Raw genomic sequence first — 27,108 nt, 5'->3', positions numbered from 1 at the left:
CAGGAGAGCACACACACAGGGTAGCACACTCCCACTAGCGGACAGAGAAAGTGGAGAAATATGTACTGTGAAATATGATTTTTTTAAACGCTCCCAGTTAAACAATAAAATAAAAATTCAGCACGGACTATTTTGTTACAACTTTGTTGGGGTGGTGGGGCATGAACATTTTTCTTCCTCCAAAGTGTGACGTGACAGAAAAAGTTTCAGAACCACTGCTTTAAGTGTTTGTGTGGGTATCAATCATGTTTGTTTTTGTTCATGTGTGTGGGAGACTAACCTGTTCCGGGGCGACAACACGTAGAAGGACCACTCTTCACGCTCTTTGCACCATCGGAGCACTTTCCGGATCTGGTTCAGAAATTTCTGTCCAAAGCATGGGCAAAATACTTAAAAATATGTTCCAAACCAAACTTTCTTGAACTATCGCTGTCTGGAACTTACATTGTCCTTGTTGGTATTTGTAGGTGCAGAACCTTCTTCGGGATGTAGAAGGTCTTCCCGTGAGGGTTTCACGTTGCCAGAAGAGGAGCTGGCAGGCTGAGAGGGGTCTTGATCGGCGAAACCGTCATCAAGGGACTGGAAACAACGGAGAAAGTGTTCAGCAAAGGCGTGAGTAGAAAGTGTGCGAGTGTTCCCTACTTAAAAGCAACATTTGGTGTAATAAAACATTTGGCTCTTGGAGAACACATAAGTCCTTACCTTGTTTTCAAACCCCTGAATAACGATGCCCACGAGGACATTGAGAAGGAGGTGTTTCCCTGTCACAATGACCGTCACAAAGTAGATGGCGGCCCATGGAGAGGTGGCCGCCATGGTGTCGTACAGCACGAAGTTCCAGTCCTCCCCAGTCAGAATCTAGATCAAATGAAGAGGGTGGCGCCGATAAGAGTTTAAGATGCAAATTGCAGACGACGATGGCACAACATTAGGAAGTCTGACAAACTAACCTGGAACACTGTGACCATGGACCAGAGCAGCGTGTCAAAGTGTTTTCTGGTATGTACTTCGGCCAGAGTCACAATTTCAAATCGATTGCCGAACAGTTGCATACCGACGAGACTGCAGAGGAGCAAGAAAAAGCAGCGACAATCATTGAAATGTAATGCGTCTAGGGGGGGCAGTCGCAGACACACGGGCATAAAAGATGTATGTGTGTGCATGTACATGCCTGAAAATGAAGACGATGAACAGCATGAACATGCAGAGTGGAGCTCCCTCCTCCATAGCCCTCTGCAGCACCAGCAGTTGTTTCCTCAGATGAGGGAGGAAGTGGAGCAGCCTCCCAAACCGCAGCAAACGAAATGCTCGGAGAACTGACAACTTCCTGTTTGCTTTTGTTATTGTCTCCCACAGACTGAAAGTCACAAACAAACACATTTCAAGGAGCTGATGGCAACTTCGATCTGACCACTGTCACTTAAATTCATTCTAAATATATTTTGATGTTATAGGCTCGCCTGTTACTGCGACTGTTACTGCTACTAGTGTCAAATTACTTTTATTTGTTGTTTTTGGGGGCTTTTATGGTCTTATGGTGCAGGACTGTTCTCATCCAGAATCCAAAGCTACAACCGCAAAAAATAATGCGGCATAATTTATAGACACCTCACAAAAGGCTGTAAGATATCATATGAAACGTTGTCTGAGGAAACGACGTATAGTTTATATTATTATTATGATTTTACTGTGTTTTTAAGTCTTCAATTTGATTAAACAGCACTGCCGTTTTTAAATGTGCTTTGTGAATACGATTGTACTTGACTTCTGCTTGGTACCTCAACAATGTTTGTGTGCCGTGACCGAAAAACTAAACAAGTTGTTCCAATGAGTGTTGAACCCGAAACAACTGCGTGGGGATCCAATTTGAATATCAATGCTGAAACACATAACAGGACAAAGTCAGACCTGATGATGACGATGACAAAGTCAAACAAGTTGTTTTTGTCCCTGAAGTACATCCACCCAAGAGCCATCAGCTTGACGACCATCTCCAACGCAAAGACCACGGTGAGGATGAGGTTAATGATCTGCAATATGTCTGTCAACCCTTTCGGCTGCAGGAGGAGAGGATGGAGAGACGGTAAAGGGAGAGAGCAGGAGGAAGCAACGTGAAAGCAAGATGGTGATGAAAAGAGGGGAAGAGCAAGAAAGAGAAGTCAAGGAAGGAAAGATAAATAAAGCAGTAAGTAACTCATTCTAGGAATCGGGATCAGGACAGTATTGGACAATTCTCTCATCAAACTGTTGCTATTGAAGAAGGATTAATTTGTTCACCCTGATTAAATCATGATTTATTTTCCCATCATGTTACACCAACCTCTAAAATCATCTAAAAATTAAGAATTGTGACATTTGAAATCTCTCTTTAAACAGTTTAGTTTTTACTCTAAACCTCGATTCAATTTCATTTTGTCTAACCCTAACCTAAAACGTATTTAACTCATTTAAAATGTGATCCACTATCAACTGTAAAACTTACACTTAATTAAATGTCTTTTTGAGAAGCATTGAGCGACATCATCAAGTTCCCCCGACAAAGTGAAGGGACAGTTTCAACCCAACTGAGATGCCAACGATACGCTTTATTTTTTGGTATTTACTTTAATTTGGTCAAGCAAGCATATAATATTGTAAACAGTAAATAATATTGAGCAAACTTGGTTTAAACTTAAATTTACCAAACAGAAATTAGTTTTTGAACTTGCAACCGACCTCTTCTTGATAATAAAATCTGGATGTGTTATTTAAAACAGAGTTTTGCTAAAGTCTGATTATATTTTTAAGTTAATCTTTGTTGGAGCATCCTAGCCTCAGTCTGTCGTCACCTCACACACTTGAAGTTCCCAGTAAGGAGACGGAAACACTTCTTACCTGGTTGTGATGCTCAATGGACAAGGTGACGATGCTGAGGAGAACGGCACACATGATCACTCGGTCGAAGATCGTACTCTCGACCACTCTGTGCAGCCAGGCCCCGAACGGTCTCCAAATTTCAACCCAGACCTGAAAGATGACACGATCAAGTAAGGTGACATTTGTTACTGAGGCAACGCCGCCGCTGCTGGTGGCAGTGTAGAAAGCTGTTCACTAGTCTCACCGATGAGTCATTATTCTCGCTGTCGCCGTCATCAGGCTGCACTCTGTTATGTCTAATCCCGAAAAACACAGCGGAGAAACATTAAATATCTGAAAATAACCCAAAAGAGAACCCACAAATCTGACCACAAACCCACCAATGTGTTTTAAATGCTGAAAAATGTTCGGGTTGTAGACAGTGACCAACCTGCTGAACATGTGTCTGATTCCTTCCAGGTGGGGTGTTAATTTGGAAAAGAACCCTCTGATGACCAGCACTTCCGAAGCTCTTCTCTCATGCTGCGCTTTCATCATCTGGCCCAGGTGGTCTGAGAACTGGGTGGCGATGACAACCCCGCACACGTTCATCATGATGAAGGAGCCCATCTGGTGAAGAAAAAAAATGCTTCAGTTAGATTGCAACTGCAATTTAATTTTTGCTATCCTCAATTAAATTTTCACAAAAACTCTGTGAAGAGTTTAGTGGTTGTATTTAATACTACTTCACTGCATGTAATCGAGTGGCTACTCACAACAGTGACGAGGATAAAAAACAGAAAACTCCAGAAGGAATAAGCATCCATGACATGAAACATGATGTTCGCCCACCCTTCCATTGTGATGACCTGCAGGTGGAGAGAGACAGAAAAATACAATATTCGCGCCCAGTTAACAAACATGGTGACTCGTGAGTGACATGGATAAAAAGAAGACAGATATCTGGCTAGACAACCAGATAAATAAATAGACATACAGACAGACAGACAGACCAATAGATAGACAAATAGACAGATGTATTTCTGAAAGCCTTTCTTACCTGGAATATGGCTATCCAGGCGTAGCCGATGTTATCAAAGTTGATGGCTCCCAGGTTCGGGTTTTGGTCCCCGGCACGACAGACGTTATACAGCATGTTCCAGTTAACGCAGGTGTTAGCACCGGCCCCCGCCACCGTGGGGCCCAACGCGCCCGCTGCATTGCGGGGAGGGGCCAAAGAGCACGCAATGCCGTTCTCTCTGTACGGTGGCACGTCGCTGCAGCGACGCTCCCCGTTCATGTTGTCGGGGGAACAGATAAACGGGTGGTGCTCATCGGACTTGGTCGTGTAGTAGGGATCCAAGGACACGTTGAACGCTCTGGTTAGAGAAAATAATGAGTTTGTAAAAAGATTAAGAATCTACATTTGACCATGTTAGTGACACATGGATGAAAGAATAATTGGGAAATGTGGAGACACATCAAAACCTAATGTTCTAAAAACCGGATGAAGGATAAATATTTCTGATATCTGACGCTCTCGTCTTCAGATATGTGAGTTAGAGCAAAAGCTTTTATATCAATATCGTGTTTTCATGTTTTCATATATATATATATATATATATATATATATATATATATATATATAATAAATATATATATATATATATATATATATATATATTAGAGCTATATTAGAGCTGTGAAAAATAACGCGTTAACTCATTGTGATTAAATTACAGGATTAATGCGTTAATTCTTTTTAACGCATTTAACGCATGCGCAGAATGAGCTTCTACTACAGCGCTCTAATGCAGTCAGACGTAGATGTCAGATGTTCACTCGGGAAGACGTTGTCGTTTCACCAGCACAACTAGCCTTAAATAACATCTCAACGCGCAGCATGTTGGTCGGCGAGTGGCGTTCAAGTGGAATGCGTCAAACCAGCCTCACTGAACAACAAAGACCCCTCACTAAGTCTGCCTGTGGCAAGCTGAGCAGCACAGTTGCGGAATTAATATTGTTGAGGATGAGGGGTTCACCAAAGTTTTGCGAGTGGCAACGGGGGACCCGAGCATCAAAGCACCGCAAAGACGCACAATCATGACACAAATCCACACGCTGTATAAAGCTGAAAGAACAAAACGTAAAATGACTCGTCTGCTACGGATCATGTGGCGCTGACAGGATCACTGGACTTCTGTGAGTAATTTGAGTTAACTGGTGAGCGGACGTCCTCTTTTTTCCTGGACATGTCCCCTTTTCGAGACCTAAAAATGCGTCCAGCAGGGATACCTATACGTCCGGGATTTTGCCTCGTTTGATATTTATGTTTCTCTGAGTCTTTCACAAACTAGTTATTACGTTCTTACAAGTTGTGAAATGGTATCTTACTTTCACCTTCTTGCGCGAGCTCTTACGGTAGAGAGAACTGTCATTGGTCGACCGATCTCAGGGTTGCCAGATGCACAATAATTATCCTCCAAACACAACCATGTTGAGCATTTGGTACGATACTTCTCCATCACCAATCTGGCAACACTGAGACTTGTCACCTCCACTCGCGACGAACATCCTGTTACGCTCTGAAGAAACTAGTTCGGCATAAAACATCGCTGCATCAATAATCAATTGGAATTTCAGCGCCAGACTTTTTTTTGGTAGTTTAGCACAACTTTTTTATGAGCTAAAGATCGTGTAGATGCTCGACTGTGGAGCGGGATGAAACGATAACGGGGTTCACCTCACGGCCTGTAGCTGTATTGTTTACAACAGCAGCCCAATGTATAAATGACAATGTATATATCAGTCTTTTATCATAAATCATTTTGTTTTTACAAAAATATACAGAGAATATCGGTAATATGTGATTAGTCATGATTAATCCATAGAAACCTGTGATTAATCTGATTAAAATTTTTAATAATTTCACAGCGCTAATATATATATATAAATCAGTGACGGGTCGTGGTTTTAGACCGAGGCCTTCAATGAGTGCCTTATAGTCCACATCACGGCTGGACTGGGGGGAACAACAATTATATTGCAGATTTATACACCAAACTATAATAAAAAAAGTCAAGAGAGTAATTGGTCATTGTAAATTCAGGCCAGAGAGACAACTTGAAGAGCAGACCAAGCAATATCCTTACGAGGGAATGTCCTCTCCCAGGAAGCAGCGGTTGCGCAGCTGTCCGGCCCACAGCTGGACTGCCATAATTGCAAAGATGTGAACAACAAACATGAAGAGGAGGCGTACGCTCGTGAGCACCGGGAAGATGTCCAAGAGCACTGTCATCACATCACGCATAACTGCACAGAGGAAGACAGAAAGAGGTCGTCACACAACTTAGAGAGTTAGACCTTCTTAATTCTTCTGAATTAACAGTAATTTTCTTAAAAGTTCTTTTGTCAGACCAGTAGAAAGTGAGCAGCAATAATTTAAGTTGCTTGTAATAAAAGTATGTATCTACATTTCAGCCTCGTTCCTCAGATGAATGAACGTTATTTTATTAGGTTTACATTTTTATTGTCTATAATTTGTTACTATAGTGTTGCCTGATCTATCTCTGAGTTTGTGCTGGAGAAATATTCTTGAAAACTTTTTTGTTTTTAACTTAAACTTGTTGGAGGAAATAAGAATGCCTGTTTTAATCCTATGGTTGTCCAAAACGTCCCGAAGTAGAGTTTTCACATGACCAACGACTTTGTTCATCCTCAAATGTAATGGAAATAGAATATTTGAAAGAATTAGACTGCTTCAAGAGGTTCATCACATCGCTCAACACCCAGAATCACACTAAAAGCTTGAAATGTTCCTATACATAAAGCACTGACTGTGGGTGTGTTTGGTAACACTGGTTGAAACGTCAACTTACTTGCTACTCTACTGAGCAGCCGCATTGGTCCGAGCACTCGACAGATTTGCACATCGAAACCGACCATGTCCATTAAGTAGTTAAACAATCTGAAGGGACAGACAGGGAGAGAAGTTTCTTTTTTCTCTTTTCATATGAATATGAAAACAATATGCTCATATATCAGAGATGATGAGCAAAAACCTTTTTGAGCAACGCCTTCTCTAAACTGTTTGAAGCCATCCAAACTTTTTTAGGTTTCTCAACTTTGAACTCTACTTAGGATTGTGTATGTCTTCTTTAACCCCGGGAGAAACGGATTGTGGGATACTCACTCGCCAAAGTTGATGAAAATGTCAAACTTGTTCCAGTTGTCGCTGAGATAACTCCATTTATAGCCATAGCCTCCCTTAGCCAAACTATTGATGAGCATTTCTATGAAGAAAAATACCAGGACGAAGGCATCCAAAATCTGGCAAAACATAAAAGCAGAAACAACAATAATGCTGTGTTTTCTCATGAATACAGAGGGGCATCTTTAATGTAAAGTATGTATAAACAAGCAATTTAGGTTTGTCATTCGCCTTTTGTGTTACGATTTGGCTCAACTAAACCATGTAGCGCAGGATGGAGGCTTTTTAATGGTATTTAAACTTAAAAGACTGCCTGTGTCACTCTCACCATGATGTTGTACCTCCTCTCAAAACCGGGCTGGTACATGCCCAGACTTATGCAGTTGAGGAGAACCACCAGAATGGACACATAATCCAACCACGTGGAAAAAGAGGTTAAGGTTTAAAACATGTTCATTCATTCATAAAAACATATCAACAGAGGACCGATGATTACATACTAGAAAAACCTAATGGGACTAATGATGGTAAGTTTAAACGATTTTACAATGTATTAATAGTGACAGGTGAGTGTAGCCTTTACTCTGAAATATACATATTGGTATATCTACTCAAACATACACACGTTTGTATTATTTTTGTACACATATTTAGACTTGCCAAGTGACTTCCAGCAGTGAGAAAGGATATGGGCAAAAGGCAATTTGCAGGCACCAATTACGGGGTCTTGTGGTCTGTTTGAACCAGCCCAAGACCACTGGGGCCAGACCCGGGTACAGCACCTGCTCCTGCTCCTGCTCCTTCTGCTCTGTGGAGAAGTCGGGTGGGTTGGGGCCGCCTTGGTGCAGTATGGTAAGTGCTACCTCAGTCATGGTTGAGTTACAACAAAGTTACTCTGGAGGGCTGTCAACAAGAGAGAAGTGAGGTGAGGATTGGGCTAAGGTGAAGAAAGACAGGCAGACAACAATGTATTGTGTTATGTTGCGTAGGTTACTTTATAACGCATTCAGCAAATGTAATGATCCTAGGATCATATGTACTGCACTTATTCATTAACTTTGGAGTTTTAAAACATAACTTCTGTAACTATCACGCATTATTATGGACTATCCACAATAGTAAGAACGTGAGATTCCCTTACACTCCATGATATCAAGTAATATTGACTGAAAGCCTAGCCACAAAAAAAAGAGGAACGTTATCTGCATGGCTAGATAACAATATAAAAATAATAAAATATAAATATATTTTTGTTTCGTTTTACTAATTAAATAAAAATGGAGAAACAAGTAGCAAGTAGCAACATAATAATACATCATTAGAAATTTGTTTTTAAAAATCATGCATTGAATACTTTACACATAGCAGAACAAAGCCCATTGTGAGTGTGACATAACCATACATTAATGCATATTAGTAGTGTATTAGGCAAGCTTAAATAATGATGGTGGACAAAACGTGTGTGCATTATTACATGTTATTAGAAATAGCAACGAATGCTACTGTTGCTATGGGATTGTACCTAAACATGGACTCTCGAAATAAGTAATTTTTAAATCAATTCAAAACATTTTTAAACAAATATGTGTCAAATTATTGATTTCTTTAGTGAACCGTTGGACAGTTGAAAAATGGTAGCTCGTTTACCAGGCTTGCTTGTTAGTTAGATGACGTTATCTATAAGCTTACATTGCTTAGCTACCTGCATACTGCCAGCGTGAGCTACCGAGCTGACGCTTTCAATCGTTTTCCATGCTAGCTAGTCAGAGTAAGTTTATTCGATATTAATTTACATTTGGTGGTCAAGTTGGTCGCTAAGTTGGTCAAGTGAATTGGTTAATTATAACTCATTAAAACGTTGAATGTTGAAAACGGTAGCTCGGCTACCCGCATACTGCTAGCATGGAAAACACCTGAAAAACACAGTTTCTACGCTACCTTGTAAAAGTAAGTTAGTTATACAGTCAAATGAATTGGTTCATTATAACGTTAACTTATTAAAACGTTAAGTGTTAAAAACGGTTGATAAAACGGTTCTTCAACTGTTTTCCATGCTGGCTCGTCAAAGTAAGTTAGTTAGATATTAGCTAACATAGTTGGTCAAATGAGTTGGTTCATTTAAACTTATTAAAACGTTAGATGCTACATGTTTACCATACTGTACATTGCACACTTAATTCTGTAACCTGAGGCATAGCTACAGATGCTGGAATATTATTTCTAGTTAACGTTGACGTTTAACGACCGAGACACGGTTAGGTGACGCTAGCTAATTAATAAAACTGTACGTTTGAAAGGTAAGAAGTTAAAGCTTAGTTTAACACCATTAAATCACCAGAAATCGTGATATGATTATTTGTATTAATATTTTAAGTGCCATTTTATTGGAATGATAGCTAAAAACTATATGGGTTTGGACACAATTATGTTACTTACCAGAGAAGAAGACTTGATAAATTGGATCAATGCACGATGCCCGTCAGAAGTTTGTCCGCTTGGAAATGATTCATAGAAATCCGTTTGGGTTTAATTGCAACATTTATTTAAGCTGCCCTATGGACTGTCTGGACAGTTAAGAAAACATATAACGTTACATGTTCAAAGATAAATATGAAGCATAAATAAATGCTGCGTTTTTTATCGGCCGTTACAATCGTCAACTGGTATCATTTAGAATCTTAGCTCTGAAACTGATGCTCATTGTCTTTAAAAACAGCATTTAAGCTTTTCAGGCAATAACTAAGGCCAGTTGTCAAGGTCACCTCAGTTATTTTAAAGGTGAGTTGAACCCAAACGGATTTCTATGAACCATTTACAAGCGGACACACTTCTGATCCAACTTATCAACTCTTCTTCTCTGGTAAGTAACAGAATTGTGTCCTAACCCATATAGTTTTTAGCTAACATTCCATTGAAAGGCAACTTAAATATTGATTAAAATGATCATATCATGTTTTCAGCTGATTTAATGGAGTAACACAAAGCTTTAACTTCTTACATTTCGAGCTATCTAATTAAATGTGTTCAACTCTCATTGGAACAACCTGTTTAGTTTTTTGGTCGCAGCAGATAAACATTGTTGAGATACCAACAAGTCCAATCATATTCACAAAGCACATTAAAAAACGGCACCCGTGGACCAGCCTGTTCAATCAAATTTAGCCAAGACTTAAAAACACAGCAAAAAATCACAATAATAACTTGCAACTATGCAACGTTTCCTCACCGTTCATATGATATCTTACAAGAAGTTAATGCTCATTTTTAGTGGGTTTTGCTACAAAAGTCACCTAGACGTGTTGCTCGCCATTTGTTATGTGCATACATCCTTTTTAAATTTAACTTCCGTCTTCACGAGAAACAACTTCTTTGTTAGGTTTAGGAAAAGATCTTGAAGTTCTTAGTTAGATTGAGGAAAATATAGTTGTTTGGGTAATAAGAGCTATGGAAGTGGCGTTTCTGAAGTACGCAACTTACTTGACAAATAAATTAACCTTTCCGTCTCGTTCCACACAGGGAAAGAACAGCCGTCTCCCGGCTTAAAGGTCGCTGGTGGTTTGACCTGTACACTGCTCCAAACCTCCCGCCTTGTGTGGGCTTTATATCTCATTGTTAATAGTTACATACGACAGCCTTTTGTGAGGTATCTAGGAATTACGGCACCTTATTTTTTGCGGTTGTAGCTGTGGATTCTGGATGAGAACAGTCCTGCACCATAAGACCATGAAAAAAACAAAAATAAAACAACAAATGAAAGTAATTTGACACTAGTAGCAGTAACAGTCGCAGTAACAGGCGAGCCTATAACATCAAAATATATTTATAGTGAATTTAAGTGACAGTGGTCAGACAGAAGTTGCAATCAGCTCCTTGAAATGTGTTTGTTTGTGACTTTCAGTCTGTGGGAGACGATAACAAAAGCAAAGGGCAGGTTGTCAGTCCTCCGAGCATTTCGTCTGCTGCGGTTTGTGAGGCTGCTCCACTTCCTCCCTCATCTGAGGAAACAACTACTAGTGCTGAAGAGGGCTATTCAGGAGGGAGCTCCACTCTGCATGTTCATGCTGTTCATCATCTTCATTTTTAGGCATGTACACGCACACACACACACACACACACACATACATCTTTTCTACCCGCATGTGTGTGTCCACCCCCAATAGACGCATTACACTTCAATGATTGTCGCTGCTTTTTCTTGCTCCTCTGCAGTCTCATCGGCATGCACCTGTTTGGCAATCGATTTGACATTGTGACTCTGGCCGGAGTACCGAACAGAAAAAACTTTGACACTCTGCTCTGGTCCATGATCACAGTGTTCCAGGTTAGTTTGTCAGACTTCCTAATGGTGTGCCATCGTCGTCTGCAATTTGCATCTTAAACTCTTGTCGGCGCCACCCTCTTCATTTCATCCAGATTCTGACTGGGGAGGACTGGAACCTGGTGCTTTACAACACCATGGCTGCCACCTCTCCATGGGCCGCCATCTACTTTGTGGCGGTCATTGTGACAGGGAAACACCTCCTTCTCAATATCCTCGTGGGCATCGTTATTCAGGGGTTTGAAAACAAGGTGAGGACCTATGTGTTCTCCAAGAGCTATATTTTATATGACACCAAATGTTGCTTTTAAGTATGGAACACTCGCACAATTTCCATTCTCGCGTTTGCTGAACTCTTTCTCCGTTGTTTCCAGTCCCTTCATGACGGTTTCGCCGATCAAGACCCCTCTCAACCTGCCAGCTCCTTTTCTGGCAACGTGAACCCTGTGAAACCCTCATGGGAAGACCTTCTATCTCCCAAGAAAGGTTCTGCACCTACAAATACCAACAAGGACAACGTAAGTTCCAGACAGCGATAGTTCAAGAAAGTTTGGTTTGGATCATTTTTAAGTATTTTGCCCATGCTTTGGACAGAAATTTCTGAACCAGATCCGGAAAGTGCTCCACTGGTGCAAAGAGCATGAAGAGTGGTCCTTCTACGTGTTGTCGCCCCGGAACAGGTTAGTCTCTCACATACATGAACAAAAACATGATTGATGCTGGAATAAACCTGGTAAGATTGTCACAGAATATATTATATACAGTACACGAAGGAGGTGAAATGTGTGTGTTTTAGGTTTACAACTTTAAGGGTGGGGGAAGGAAAGAATACCGACACAAACACTTAAAGCAGTGGTTCTCAAACTTTTTCTGTCACGTTGCTCTTTGGAGGAAGAAAAATGTTCATACCCCACCACCCTAACAAAGTTGTAACAAAATAGTGAATTTGCTGAATTTTTATTGCAATAACAACATGTTTGACTGGGGGCGTTTTAATAACTCAGATTTTCACTGCAACATATTTTTCAACTCTCTCTGTCCGCTGGTGGGAGTGTGCTACCCTGTGTGTGTGCTCCCCTGTGTGTGCGCATCGGGGCATAACTCCGCCGTTCGCGATACAGACCAGCGAAGAGTTGTAAACGTGCGACCATCTAGAGACAGAACCTGACTCTGGAAATGTACATGTTGTAGGTGGAGGGCAGGCTGGCACCAATAATTTTGTGTGTGTGTGTGTGTGTGTGTGTGTGTGTGTGTGTGTGTGTGTCTGTTTGTGTTTAGGTTCCGCATCTTTTGCCAGCGTGTAATCTCTTACAAAATGTTTGACTACACAGTTCTGCTCTTCATTTTCCTAAACTGTGTCACCATTGCTATGGAGAGGCCTGGAATACACCCTGAAAGCAAGGTGAGACACAGACAGAATCTGAGTGTGTAAACACACACACACACGCACAACCGCATCTTTGGACAATGTAATAGGGCCAGAGGACAAAATACATATATGATAATTAGATTGACCAGATATATTTTATATTTTATATTATATATGTGATGAACTGGCGACTTGTCCAGGGTGTACACTGCCTTTGCCTCTTGACAGCTGGGATTGGCTCCAGCGCCCCGCCACCCTAGTGAGGATAAGCGGTTCAGATAATGCATGGATGGATGGATGGATAGATATATTTACAAGAAGTATTAAACACGTTACCTGAGTGCCACATCAATAAAAATAAAAAGTAAAAATACTACTAAATTGTGAGTGAATTGTATTTGATTTTTGGATCGCTGGGGGAAAAAAAGTCCTGACAACGACTGATGCATGTGATTTGAGGACATCAGTGTCATTCAAACACAATATCAAATATATTTACTGTGCCACTTTAGAGATGTGCAAAGTCTTTTTTTATCGTACCTGAAGTTCTTTCTGGATGTTTTGCATTTCTTAAAACAAAATATATGAAATTGTATTTGATTAGAACCTGCCTGTAAAAAATACAGGCAGGTTGTAAATTAATCTTACTCTCCTTTTTAGGAGGAATTGTTCCTGAATATATCCAATTACGTGTTCACTGCTGTCTTCCTGGTAGAGATGCTTTTTAAGGTAAACATCAGTTTTGTTTTTTTAACTTTAGTAACTGTTAAATGTCATTGTTATTATAAACTGAAATGTTTAATTTGTTCTTATAAATACAATTATATCATGGCTTCTGAGGTGTTAAATTAATCTTCGCTAACACTTTCTATGATGCCCATATCCATAATGCATTACAAACTACTTAGAATGCGTTATAATATGTTTATAGCACTTTATAATTGTAATTATAAGCACATATCACAGCTTTTTATAATGATTTCTGAAGTTTATTATAGTGATTAACTTCATCATAAGTGATTAATCGTAAATCATGGTGTAGTATGATTCTCATGTTTGTAATACATTATAAACGTTGTTATAATGCAATATGATCTGGTTATAAATTACTCTTAAGAGGTCTTTGAGTGTTTTAAGTTAAGTGATGAAACTCCTGAAGTACAAATTTTAATCGCATTTTTTTTACCTTCAAATTGATGTGTTTTCAATGCTCAGTAATTTCGCATGGATGCGTTCTAAATTGGTGTTTTGTTTCCGTAACACCAGCCCATCGGGAACATCTCTTTCATATGCTGCGCCTCGATCTTTTTCTATGCGATCCTTGGCGTGCAGATACTGTGGTAATACACACACACACACACACACACACACGCACACATGGCTTTATCGTGTGATTTAGATGAGATAAGCACAATGGTAAAAAATATTATAATAACACTAGTCTGTTTTTCCTCACACAAACCCTGTAGTTGTTCAAGGGAAAGTTCTACACCTGTATCGGTGCTTACGTTGAACATGTCATCGACAAGAGAGACTGTCTGTCGGCCGACTACCGCTGGCAGAGAAAATTCTTCAACTTTGACAGCATGTCACAGGTATGGATGATCACACCGGGACGCAAGGCGTAAGAGAAAAGATTAGCATTCATTGCTTTACTGGTTCATAAAGTGAAAGCTTTTCTTAGAAGTAGTCTGGTCCATGGCCATGTAATGTCTTATACAGAAATAAAATACCTTTAAAATAAATAGGAAGACAAACAGGTAACCAGTATAACGGTTTTAAAATGGCATATAATATGTGCTGTCCTTTTGTTTTTCCATTCAGGCTCTGATGACGCTGTTCGTAATGTACTCCAAGGATGGCTGGGTGAACACCATGAATGATGGACTGGATGCTGTGGGAGTGGACAAACAGGTGTCTGATTTATGTTTTTTATAACGTTATGTCAAAGTTAAGAGAGAGATATTATTTATGTCAACTTCTTGAGACAGCAGTGTAATACATTGCTTTTTATTTTTGTATTTATTAAGCATGAGAAAACACTGATGCCTCTTTGCTCCTCTTCCCCCTCTCAGCCCGTGATAAACCACAATGAATGGATGCTTCTTTTCTTCATCTCCTTTATGGTTCTGAGCTTCTTCCTGCTGGACATGTTTATTGGTGTGATGGTGGACACCTTCCACGAGTGTCAGAAGAATCAAAAGAGGCAAGACGAAGAAGAACGAAACGTATTGAAATGCTACGGCCGAGGTAACGTGCTGTTGGGCATCTATGCACGTATCGGGTTTCATCTGAGATTTTATATCGGATAGTGTTGGTGAGAACAAATCAGAGAAGTAGAGTGCCATAAAACCAAAACAGTAAAGCCGTATGACTGAATTGAGGTGAAGCCACAACATAGTTTTATTGCATAGCTTTTAGGATATTTTAAATGTTGTGTAAAGTGACTTTAAGTAATTTTAAAAGCACTATAAATAAATAAATTTAGAAACATTATTGTGCATAATCAATACATCGATCATTGCGCCCATTAATGTATCTCCCATTTTCTGTGTTTGTGTGTGCACCAAAGACGCTGGTTCTCCTGAGCCTGAGCTGACGTCCTACTACACATCCTACTCACCCATGCGTCGGCGCATCCACACCCTGTGCACCAGCAGATTCCTGGATATCTTCGTGGCCGTCATGATCTTCATCAGCGTCTTGATAATGGCTGTTGAACACTACGATCAACCTGTGGTAAACCCCAAATGCACAAGTAGAACTGCCGCAAATAAAGAAACTTGACTTGAATGGAAACTAACCTTGGTGTGTGTGTGTGTGTGTGTGTGTGTGTGTGTGTGTGTGTGTGTGTGTGTGTGTGTGTGTGTGTGTCCACGTGTGTTCAGTACATCAGAGTCTTGACAGAGTGGACCCATTACGTGTTTACGATCTTCTTGGTCATAGAACTCGTCCTCAAGGTTGTTGCGTTTGGCGGTTGTAGGTTCATACGAAACAGGTAACACATGAGATTGAGGGAGGATTTTATTTTCATTATCTGCTGTCATCAGTGTATATGGCTTTTGTGTGTGTGTGTATGTGTGTGTTTGTGTGTTTAGTTGGAATCAGCTGGATGTCGTTATTGTGTTGGTATCTGTCATGAGTATCGTTTTAGACAACATGTCGCTGACGGACACTATTCCCATCAATCCCAACATCCTGAGAGTCTGCAGAGCGCTCAGACTGGCACAAGGTATGCACACACACTCGACCGAAAGGGAAACCGTCTGCGTTCTGTGGGCGTGACGTGTATGGCATTTGTGCAAAGTTGTTCATGACGATGACTGTGTCTCTCTTCAGTGCTGAAGGCCAAAAAGATCCGTGTTCTGCTGAAAACGATTAGCAAAACGCTGTCACAGGTAAACGCTTTATGTATTTATTTGTGAGAATTAAAGATTTTTTGTTTTAAGGAATAGCTTGCTTCCGCTGCATTTTGTACTTGCGTTGAGGAATCTTTGAGTGTTTGCCCACTTTACAAGTATCTGTGCTTGTGCCCCGTCAGTGCATTACAAACCCTGCGACACTGTTGTGCATGCCGGTCGGTTTTATTCCCCAAGTCTGCAGACTAAAAATGATGAAATCCGTCAGATGGAGCCTCATTGATCTCTAATCATCCGAAGGGGCATTCACAGCTGTAGCAGCAAACTAACACAGCATGTTGGAGCAGAAGAAAAAAGAAAGAAAAACACTTGTCTGTCTGTGATGCTGTCCTGTCTCAAATGAAGGCTGATGATGTTGTTGTGTTTGTTGTGTGTAAGGAAGCTAACATGTATTTTGAATTCCAGGTTGGGAACATACGTCTGCTCTTCGTTTTCTTCTTCTTCATCTACGCCGCTCTGGGAGTGGAGCTCTTCGGCAAACTCGGTCAGTCACACGAGGAGCAATACGCACACACATACATACACACATACATACACACATACACAAGGGCTTGCAGCAAAGGATCATGGTCCCGGTGCTTACCCCAGAAGCCACATTGTTACCAGGGGAACCGAGCAAGCCTTTAGCTGAACAAGAAAGAGTAGTAAGCGTAGTAAATAATCAACAGTGTGCACTTTTCTTTTATACATGTCTACATATGGATGTATTTTAGTGCTTCATACCAACATGTCCAACATGCAGAAGTCAATATCTGAATGTCTGTGTTGTGTGGCTCAGAGTGCGTCGACAAGGACTTCTGCGTGGGCATAAACGACTACATAAACTTCAAGAACTTTGGCATGGCCTGGCTCACGCTCTTCCAGGTGTGCACCAGGGACAACTGGAGCATGATCATGAAGGTATAAGCACACACACTCGTACGCGCAGATACTCTGCACATGCATCATCGGCAAAAAGCACTCTTCCAGAGGATAGTAGCAGACAACCGCAAGCGATGAACGTTCACCATTAAGATTTACATGCCAACAAAATGGAATGTAAATCTTATTTTAAAAAAATATAAATATTTTATTGTGTAAGTATATTAATTAAGAACTGCAAACACCTCTGGCATATGTGTCCGATGACACTGTCCAGTTATTTGAAGCCTTCCAGCTAATGAGAGGGTTCCCTCTCCACTGGGTGGAGGTTGTTTACAATCCTGTGATAACTTTTACTAGTTGGAGTTTTTTATTTTGTGTTTATTCAAAGACACACTTCGGTAACCGTTTGTTTAACTAATTTATACACTTGTCCTTAATTTTCTGGGAGGTGTCCTGTAAAGATATTAGCCGTTTGGTTCTGATTGTCGGGACAATGGAGACGATTCCTTCATTTCAGCTAGTTAAAGGGAGTGTGTTATAGTGCCTGGCATTGCCTGGCTCACGCTCTTCCAGGTGTGCACCGGGGACCACTGGAGCACGATCATGAAGGTATAAGCACACACACACTCGTACGCGCAGATACACACACATAAGCTCTGCATATATATTTATTACATAAGTGTATTAATTAAGAACTGCAAACACTTCTGGCATAGGTGTCCGATGACACTGTCCAGTTATTTGAAGCCTTCCAGCCAATGAGAGGGTTCCCTCCCCAGTGGGTGGGGATTGTTTACAATCCTGTGATAACTTTTACTAGTTGGGAGGTTTTTAATTCAGTGTTTATTCAAAGAGACACTTTAGCAACGCTTTGTTTTATAATTTTAATACACTTGTCCTTCAGTTTATAGGAGGGGTCCTGTAAAAATATGATCTATTTGGTTCTGATTGTAGGGATGATGGAGACGATTCCTTCATTTCAGCTAATTAAAGGGAGTGTGTTATAGTGCACAGCAGGGGGTTATTGGGAAAGTATTCGTAAATGATTGACCGTAAAATAAAGTATTACAATCACATTTGCAAGATCAGATCTTTTGTAAGCATAAGATTCTAATTGGTCGATTATTAAAGTCGCCGTCAGGATTTCAGAGTAAGATGATATTTGTGATTTTCTTTCTGAGTCTCGCTCTGTGCCTCTCAAGGACACCATGACACAGTGTGGTCCGGGAGACCATCGCTGCTCGAGCTACCTCTGGTGGGTCTCGCCGGTGTACTTCATCGCCTTCGTAATCATGGCCCAGTTTGTGCTGGTCAACCTGGTGGTGGCCGTCATCACGCAAGCCACGGAGGACAGCAAGAAGGTACAGCTGATGCACCCACCGCTCCTTGCTCTTTTCTTGAAAATGTCCTGTGGCGTTTTCTTGAAAGAGTTACATAACACTCATTATTGGGAAAATGTAGGCTTTGTCTTTATTTTACTGACATTATGCAACACATAAGCATTAATTTAAATTGATTGTAGCTCGAAAAAATTTCTGTAAGTGTGCAGCAGATCAACTGAACATAAAAATGTGTGAAATGTATTGCTAAGATGACAAAGTTTACAATAATAAAGATTAAAATGCATTTTATTTGTATGCATGATCATAACTGAAACAATAAAAGCAATAACAATATAAACACCAGATTACATAACAGTAAGAAAGAAAACAAAAAATACATAACTTCATATAAATGTCTCAGAACTTAATCTCTATGTACATTTTTTACATTTTTAGTTTGTATCAAATGAAAGGAATCAGCAACGTCAACAGCTCTTACTGTGATTTAATGTTAGATCGTTAAAGTTGATCTAAACCAACTTTGATTTCGGTCTTTCAGATTAAATATTACAGAATATTATTGTAATATTTTAACAACCCTTCTACCTTGTGTGTCCCCTCCTTCATGAAGCTGAGTGGTTCCCGTTTGCTCCAGTGGTGCGTCAGATCCCGTTAGAAGACCGGCTGCCGCACGGAGAATGATTTCACTTAGTTTTAAGTTCAATCAAATAGGATTTATAGATTTGGTTGCTATTTTCACATTTGTAGTAGTCTTTTACTGGTTATTTACTGGTTTAATTTCCTTGTTGATGATTTAAGAAGACATGATCTTTTTGATAGCAGTGTTCATTCCATGAGAATATTTATTGATTTAATTGCTATTTTGATGGTTTAAGAAGACAGATATATGTATATATATCTGTCTTCTTAAACCTGTTAAGATATATATATATATATATATATATATATACATATATATATATATATATATATATACATACATATATATACATATATATATATATATATGTATCTATATATATATGTATATATATGTATGTATATATATATATATATACATACATATATATACATATATATATATAGATACATATATATATATATATATATATATATGTATCTATATATATATGTATGTATATATATATGTGTGTGTGTGTATATATGTATATATATATATATGTATATATACACACATACATATTTACATTTGTTTTTATGCCACATTATTTCTTTGATAGCAAGCATTATTCATTCTGTTAGACTAATTTATTGATTTAATTGCTATTTTGATGTTTAAGAAGACATATATTTATATATAGATATATATTGATATTTACATTTTCTTTTTAGCCCACAATATTTTTTTTTTTATAGCAATGTTCATTCTAATAGAATAATTTATTGATTTAATTGCTATTTTGATGGTTTTTGATGGATTTTGATGGCACAATGTATATTTACATTAGTTTTTATGCCACATGGTTCTTTTGAAAGCAGTTTTCATCGTAATAAAATCATTTATGGATTCAATTGCCATTTTGTTGTTTTAATAAGTGATATATTTATTTGTTTTTCTGCAGTTTTGTCTTGAAGTTGTGTGTTACTGCTGTAACCAGTGGGACAGAAACCCATCATGTACACTGTCAACAACTTTTAAAGTGACGTTACTTTTAAAGCCGTTTTGCAAAGCTGCTCCTCCTGATGAAGACAGGAAGTGGTTCTTACTGACTTATTGACTCCCTGTCGCTCCCGTCTGTCTCACTTGTAGAGGTTATGATGAAAGTAGTGAATCTGGATCGTTTTCATTCTCTGTGTGATAATGAACATTTATCCCCTTTTATGCCAACTTTTTTCTGCAGACGTCGATCTTGACATCTGGTAAAGGCTAACATTCATGTTTTAGGCTTTGTACGCACAACACACATGCAAAAACCCTCAATACATAAATGATCACGTTCACTCTTTATTTAAATGCCTTGCCATGCAGTTTTTACTTTTCATTTCCAGTAAAATCATTTTCAGGTTGGGAAGGAAAGAATGAATAGATCACATTTCCTGAAAATGTATCCTGACATAATTTTCGGTGTCTTTGGAAACTTTGGGATCATTGTTTGAATTTGAATTAAAGTTAATTAAAGTTTTGAACAATGTTTGGAGTATCCGTATGTCAGCTACTGGGGACATTTTATGCAGAATGAGTACTTTTACTTTCGATACGATGCATTTTCCAAAAAGGCCTCTGTCCTTGCTCTGAAGTATTCTCCATGAACACTAGAGGGAGCCATTTGACTGTAAATGACCGCTAAACACTCGTTAAAGAACTCAACACAGGACGTTTTCTCTCCTTAAGAGTCTTTTATGGAAGATATCGAGAAGCCGCAGACACAGAGAAGGTGCATATGTTGTGCTTAATATGAATTCACTGATAGGCAAACAAAACATACACAGCTGAAATCTCTCTCTACTCCCTGTTCGTGTTTGCTATTAATACCGTGACCGCATGTTGGCTTAGACCACAGCCTCACCTGCAGCTCATTTCCCTGCCTTCATCAAGCTTCCTCTCTTTATTTGACTATATCTGAATGCAGTAACAACCTCTCAAAACCCACAAACATAAAGAGTTTGCCCAGATGCTTTCAGCTTTCAGAACTGGCCGAGAACAAACACATCTTGCCTGTTTTTTGTTTTTTTTCCCCCCCATAAACTGGACATTCATTGCCCAGTTTACCAAATTCCACAGCTGTCCAGAGTGAGGTCAACCTATCGAACAAACTGTGTCACCTTGAAGCACACACACACACACACACGCACAGACAGACACACACGCACACAGTGGCATCTGGCATGACGCCTGGCCTTCCTCTGTATTGTGTGACTATGTTGATGAGAGGCTGGACGGCGTCGCAGCGGGCCGAAGGGCACCGCTGCCCCACGATTTGGGTCGGGCCTGCGCTAATTGTGTGACCATCCGCCCCGCCTTCCTCTTTACCCCTCATCATCTATCACCTCCTCCCCTCCTGCTTGTACCACTCATTCAAACCTTCTCAACCTCCGTACCCCACCACACAACCCCTTCATCCTTTCTATGCACAGCGCCCCCTCCGCTCTACTTCATTTGAATCCCACAGTGAGGCCTCTTTGTCCAATGGCTGCCGCTGCATTGTGCTGCAAAGGGAAGCAGAGTAAATGGACAAGCAAATGAGTTTTCTCCTTCAGCCAACACTCACACACACATATACACACACACACACTCTCACACACACACACACTCTGTTGCAATCACTTACATGCACACACACACACACACACAAATCTACACACTAAAGATATATGCACCCATTCACGAAGCTTCTTTATCTTCAAACATTTTCTTGGACTGAACTTTTTCCTTTGTATGTCCGTGACCTTTTGACCAGGAAACAAAGGCTTCCAAGTAAGAAAGGGAAATGCCGAGAAACACAGCAGATCAACATGTCCATCATGTCCTTAATTAATCTCTGAGCACACTGCTGCTGTAAAAAACAACAACTTTTTAATATGATTAATACTTAGTGATATGGTAAATATGTAAGCAAATAATGTCCAATACGGTTCTACTTCTACTGTAACTCTGTTTTGGTCTTCACAAATATCTGACTTTTGCATTCCACAGTCGTTTAATCTATTGCATAGAATAATTAAATATGGATCAGTGCAGCTTTAATCATTCATACATAGAAAATGACAACATAATCATCAAACGGGTATGAGAATGATGTAAAATACAATAAGAGGGCAGCTTAAAGACGACCTCATAGTAGTTTAAAACCACGCATTAAAATATTTTAATCTGAAATCATTCTGTGAATGGATACAAATATCTCTCAGTAGTTACAGAAATAGTGCAACATATTGGGAAAATAGGCTTATTGACTTTCATTTGGAGAGTTGGATGAACACTTAAAAAATGTTAACACAATAAATATTGAAAATGTTAATTAGTGAGCATTAGAGATGCTGGTAGGGAGATTTATTTCCCTTTATGCAAAGCTAAGTCTCCTGCCTATATTGGTGTAGTGATATAATGGTATCCATCTTCTCATCTAATGTAGCAGATGTAACTTATTTCAAGCTGTCTGGGGTTTAAGGTGCAAGATCCGAGATTGTGAGCCTCTCAGCGACGCCAACAGCGCTGACTACAGCGAAAGTGCAGAAAGAGCTGACAGTGTGTTTACCTGAGGGGGGAAGCAAAGGACGGGGGCTGCGCTTCCGCTACGACGGCGTCGGGCGGGACGGCGTCATCGGCTGCAACCGTTGTGTGAGAGTGGCACGAGCAAACCAGTGGTGCACGCTCACGAGCACTAAAAGCATGTCTGTCTGTGTCAACAAAGCAAGGAGAAGCTCTGATAACAACACACACAGGGAGAGTAAGTTAATTCATATATATATACAGGTTGTTTTTGCTGCTATAGAGATGCTCTGAATGTTTACTTTTCTTAAAGTGGGAATATTTATTTTATGAGTTGGCCTCCAGCTCCCGTTGACTCCTCTCTGAAGACAGGTCTGACTTGTGTGCAGAGGTCAACAGCTAGTAGCAGTTAGGTCACACCGGTGTGTTTTATTTGGGGTCCGGAGTCGGCCTACATTCTCACATTTATAATGGGCATTCCACCCCAAAGCAAGTTGAAAAAAAAAGTTTAGCATCTGAAACATTTTTTGTAACTGGAGCTTGGAGATTGGAACATGCTGCTCTGGGTCACAACTCCTGCAAAACCAGGAGAAGATCAGGTTATGTCGTGCTTTTTCTCTCTGAATTTAGCAGATGTCCATTTTTTAATGATGACATCAAGCACCCTCCTCGTCACCCATGTGCCATCCACCACTATTAGTCCCATTAGAGAGGGTGGTTCAAACCTGCATACATTCACGAGTGATTTAAAGAGTGTTAGGCAGCCATGCACCACTTCCACGGTGCTATTGAGCGACCCGCAGAGCCTCTACCTGATGTGCTCAACTGCTGACCTTTGACTCTAACCCCTCCGTGGAATGCATGGCTGTAAAAAGCCTGTAAAGTTGTTTTTACTTTATATCTCTCTTGACCCTCCTTCACCTGCTTCAATTCTTCTCTCCTCCTCTTTCCAGTCCCCCCCGCCCCCACCTCCTCCTTGAACTGTGGCCGCTCTGTAAAAGACCCCAAACGCAGCAGATGTGTGGCGGCCGTCGCTGTTAACAGCTGTCGGCTCCTATATCAGCTCCTGTTTTACCCCACACACCAGCCTACAGTGTGTATATGCTCCACACAACCATCACCAACAGCTGTGGGACAAACTTAAAGGGTGAAATCCAGCCGGCCTGTCGGGAAAGGCATCTTGATTTCTAGAAAAGAAATACATTATTATCTTCCCGAGGTTCAGTTTGAAGAAAAGCAATAAATCATTCAGCTATCAATATCCCGGACATCTGCGGCCACACACATGTTCAGCCTGACATACCCTTTCATTTGCCTTTTTATCAACCTAATAAAGTCTGAGCTCTAAACTTAAACTTTACTTTAGTCTCTAGTCATGGAAATAAGGCAGGAGAGCACAATGACTGCTACTTTATTTATGTTTACTGATCTGTATTGATTTATCACCAGTTTTTTTTATTGATTTATTCGTTGAGTTCTACTTCTCAAGTCATGTTCATTGTTCCCATGTTGTATATATTGAGTGAATAAGAATTTGCTTCCCCATCATATTTTACCCATCTTATCCAGATGCTTCAAATTAAATGCTTGTTGGGTCATCAAAAAGTGTGAAATGACCTCTCACAGTTTTGGGTATATATATATATATATATATATATATATATATATATATATATATATATATATATATATATATATATATATATATATATACTCTCCCTATTACCTACCTTCATTAATTTTTAAAAAATCACATTTGAGGAGGGACTGTTATCTCTTTGTGTGATTCACCGCATCTCGCCGCTCTGTAGCCGCGGTGTGTTCATTGGGAACAGGTGTAAACACTTTGAAATGTGCGGCGAGGACACTAACTCATTTGTTTCAACCCCGGCCTAAACTCCACTTTATCTAACCTCATTGTTTCTTTCTGGCATCCATCCCCTGCTCAGCATCTGGCTGCGGTCCAAGGCCTTGCTGCCCATCTCTGGCAGCTCCGTCCCTCGCCTGTTGCCCCTACTGCTTCCCCTCCCTCAGCTGAAAACTCCCTCATTCCTGGCCTTTACCGTACCCGCGGCCCCAGCTTCGACCCTTTCCCGAATCCCGGCCTGTAAGCTCCGACCCTCGGCCCCGACCTCGACTCCAACCCCGGGTCCCAGCCTCTGGCCCTGAGCTTTTTACCTTCTCCCCATCCCAGCTGCTGTTGCCTTCCCAGCCGTCCAGCCCAGCATGAGAAGCCTGGCAGCTGTTGATCAATGGGCAGCCGGGGCCAACGCCTGCCTGCCCCCTCCCCTGACCTCCTACCCTCACACATACACACACATACAACCACACACAGATGCACGCACACGCTCCCCAGGGAGGCAACAGATGGGGGTCAGCCAGAGGAAAGGGGTGTGGTCGGCTACAAAGGGCTGGGTTAGGTGTGTGTTCGCGTGCGTCTGGGTCCATATCTGTGTGTTTGTCAAATATCTTATTCCACAATTAGACAGACTGATTCAGGCATGTTTCTGCATGTGTGTGTATATGTGTGTGTGTGTGTGTGTGTGTGTGTGTGTGTGTTTGAGGGGCTGTGGCTGGACATTTGCTCGCCGCGTGTCTCCATTATGGACAGGTGTTGGCGTCAGCAGTGTCCAGACTCGTTTCGGCAGCTGCTGCCACCCCTCTTCTCCCCCAGTTCTCTCCTCTCACCCCCCCCCCCCCCCCTCCTGACAGATGTAGTCACACTACCACCACCTCTCAGCTTTTTATGGGCCCGGCCTGTTTTGACTTTAAATATTTGCCCAGGAGGCGCATGTTCTGGGTGGGGGGTTGAAGGAGAGCAGGAAAAGGAGTACAACCTGACTCACGAACATTTGATCTGTGTATGAAAATGTTCACCCGTGAGGACCTCGTATGCGCACACCTGTCTCACCAGGGTAAAAGCAACATTAGGCAAACTAACAGCTAACATGAGGAAAGAAAACAGTTCTTGGTGCTGAAGATCAGCTGTCCACTGGGAACAACACCAGCAGTTGACAGCTGACGGCAAATGGGTCGTTAAAGAATTGGGATTTTTCTTTTTTTTTTGGCACCTCAAAGAATTGTCACCTGTAGAAATGAAAAGGGTCACTCATGTGAACGGTTTCAAATTATCACCCAATGTCGAAAGGGAAGTCCAGTAGTTTCAGTTTGTGTTATATATCTAAACTTATAGAGAGAGTAATGAGACGTTGACATTACAATATTTAACGTTTGAGTCGTCGCATTAACAGGTAACATTAGTCAATCTTTTTTTTTTATCATCCATGAATTCCTTATGTTTCAGTTTTTATGGCCTAAAATGGCGCTGTTCTGGTTAATTTTCTCTGTTTTCTCTGTTAAACACACTGTTCAGCACCAAACATCAAACAGACAAAGTTGCTGTTGCTAATAGGGGACAAACGTTCACTCTGTCAACTTAATGAGGTGATATGATCCTGTTTTCACAGCTCGTTCTGCAGTGGTCAAAAAAGTTGATTCATAATACTGCTTTAAATAATACTTCTATAATTCCACCACTTACAGTAAATTACGTTACATTTTTACCTGTTGAATAAATCAAATAACTATAGAATCTACTTCCTGTTTTGACAAACTAATCTAACTTTAAGTCCACTTTGCATGTTCCGAGTTGACTCAGTTGTAATCAAGTAAACATTGCATGCCTGAAACTGCCACATTCTGTAGGTGTATTTGCATATCACTGTATATGTATTTAAGTAGCGTGTAACAGTACAATGACAGTATGTCAGCTATTCTCCCTCTGATTCTGAGCAGTAGTTTTCTCTCTAAATAATCCCTCCTTGGTTTAAAGCAGCTGCACAGCAGGGGTGAAGCAAATAGCAAAACAAAAAGAAGACTCAATTAAAGCGACACCTGTAGTCAACATTTTCACATTTTACACAAGAACAACTACCGAAACACCAATTGGCTCTAACTATGCATCAACAAATGCTAATCTCAAGGTGACACATGAGTGTGTGAAGTGTCTGTTTTCCCCAAAAATCTCCAAGGAGCGACTGAAGCTCTTGTGATCCATCAGAGAGAGAGAGAGAGAGAGAGAGAGAGAGAGAGAGAGAGAGAGAGAGAGAGAGAGAGAGAGAGAGAGAGAGAGAGAGAAGTTAGAGAGAAATGTGGATATAAAAGAATGATATGCAGTTGGGGTTTGGAGTTGAAAGATAATTAGAACAGCAGTGAAGGATTCTGCAAAAAAAAAACCTTCGCCAGCTGGGTTCAAAGTCCAGGAGGGAGAAAAGAGAGGGAGAGAAATAGAGGGAGAGAGCGAGGGAGGGCCACAGGAACGTAGAGATTTGGGGATCTAGCAGAAGAGTGGTGGAGCGCACCTTGTTGTGCCATCTGGGCTGACTCCCCCACCACAAACACACACACACACACACACACATATCTCCTTGCCGTGCTCCTCATCCTCCTCCCAGCCCATTAGGACGGAGGATTAAGGTGGTGGCAATTACAAGACGCAGCCGACAGGAGCATACCTGGCAATACATTTAACTGTCCAGGGGAGGGAAACGGGTGGGTGAGAGGAGAGAGAGAGAGAGAG

At 40.6% G+C, this 27,108-nt stretch overlaps 3 protein-coding genes across 3 annotated transcripts in view; 2 read left to right on the top strand and 1 right to left on the bottom strand.

Moving 5' to 3' along the window:
* LOC137779512 (voltage-dependent T-type calcium channel subunit alpha-1I-like) overlaps positions 1 to 9,712 on the bottom strand; it is a 19,325-nt gene extending 9,613 nt beyond the window's left edge. Inside the window, exons 1-17 of the mRNA XM_068567324.1 lie at positions 9,482 to 9,712; positions 7,737 to 7,948; positions 7,374 to 7,468; positions 7,028 to 7,164; positions 6,714 to 6,802; positions 5,988 to 6,147; positions 3,896 to 4,214; positions 3,612 to 3,704; positions 3,287 to 3,465; positions 3,101 to 3,152; positions 2,875 to 3,006; positions 1,909 to 2,057; positions 1,172 to 1,357; positions 951 to 1,062; positions 703 to 858; positions 445 to 579; positions 281 to 366 (exon numbers count right to left, since the gene is read on the bottom strand). Coding sequence (XP_068423425.1) covers positions 281 to 366; positions 445 to 579; positions 703 to 858; positions 951 to 1,062; positions 1,172 to 1,357; positions 1,909 to 2,057; positions 2,875 to 3,006; positions 3,101 to 3,152; positions 3,287 to 3,465; positions 3,612 to 3,704; positions 3,896 to 4,214; positions 5,988 to 6,147; positions 6,714 to 6,802; positions 7,028 to 7,164; positions 7,374 to 7,468; positions 7,737 to 7,917 — 2,261 coding nt within the window. The 5' untranslated portion in view covers positions 7,918 to 7,948; positions 9,482 to 9,712. The remainder of the gene's footprint in view (positions 1 to 280; positions 367 to 444; positions 580 to 702; positions 859 to 950; positions 1,063 to 1,171; positions 1,358 to 1,908; positions 2,058 to 2,874; positions 3,007 to 3,100; positions 3,153 to 3,286; positions 3,466 to 3,611; positions 3,705 to 3,895; positions 4,215 to 5,987; positions 6,148 to 6,713; positions 6,803 to 7,027; positions 7,165 to 7,373; positions 7,469 to 7,736; positions 7,949 to 9,481) is intronic.
* LOC137779779 (voltage-dependent T-type calcium channel subunit alpha-1H-like) lies at positions 8,909 to 13,903 on the top strand. Its single transcript, XM_068567965.1, has 9 exons — positions 8,909 to 8,992; positions 10,944 to 11,129; positions 11,255 to 11,366; positions 11,459 to 11,614; positions 11,738 to 11,881; positions 11,958 to 12,043; positions 12,642 to 12,765; positions 13,393 to 13,461; positions 13,892 to 13,903. Exons 2-9 carry the CDS (start codon positions 11,098 to 11,100, stop codon positions 13,901 to 13,903), a joined length of 735 nt encoding a protein of 244 aa, XP_068424066.1. The 5' UTR covers positions 8,909 to 8,992; positions 10,944 to 11,097.
* Positions 13,904 to 14,002: 99 nt separating this feature from the next.
* On the top strand, positions 14,003 to 19,232 carry LOC137779514 (voltage-dependent T-type calcium channel subunit alpha-1H-like). The gene is made up of 12 exons (XM_068567326.1): positions 14,003 to 14,072; positions 14,202 to 14,327; positions 14,557 to 14,646; positions 14,808 to 14,982; positions 15,305 to 15,471; positions 15,621 to 15,730; positions 15,831 to 15,964; positions 16,072 to 16,130; positions 16,557 to 16,635; positions 16,930 to 17,051; positions 18,218 to 18,376; positions 18,969 to 19,232. Exons 1-12 carry the CDS (start codon positions 14,022 to 14,024, stop codon positions 19,011 to 19,013), a joined length of 1,317 nt encoding a protein of 438 aa, XP_068423427.1. The 5' UTR covers positions 14,003 to 14,021; the 3' UTR covers positions 19,014 to 19,232.
* Positions 19,233 to 27,108: the final 7,876 nt, after the last annotated feature.

This window comes from Clinocottus analis, unplaced genomic scaffold, assembly GCF_023055335.1.
Source record: "Clinocottus analis isolate CAN_PGR_092001 unplaced genomic scaffold, fCliAna1.0.p SCAF_8, whole genome shotgun sequence".
In the NCBI taxonomy this organism is placed as follows: Eukaryota; Metazoa; Chordata; class Actinopteri; order Perciformes; family Cottidae; genus Clinocottus; species Clinocottus analis.
The sequence above is the reverse complement of the archived record's forward strand: the minus strand, read 5'-3'. Positions and strand labels throughout refer to the sequence as shown.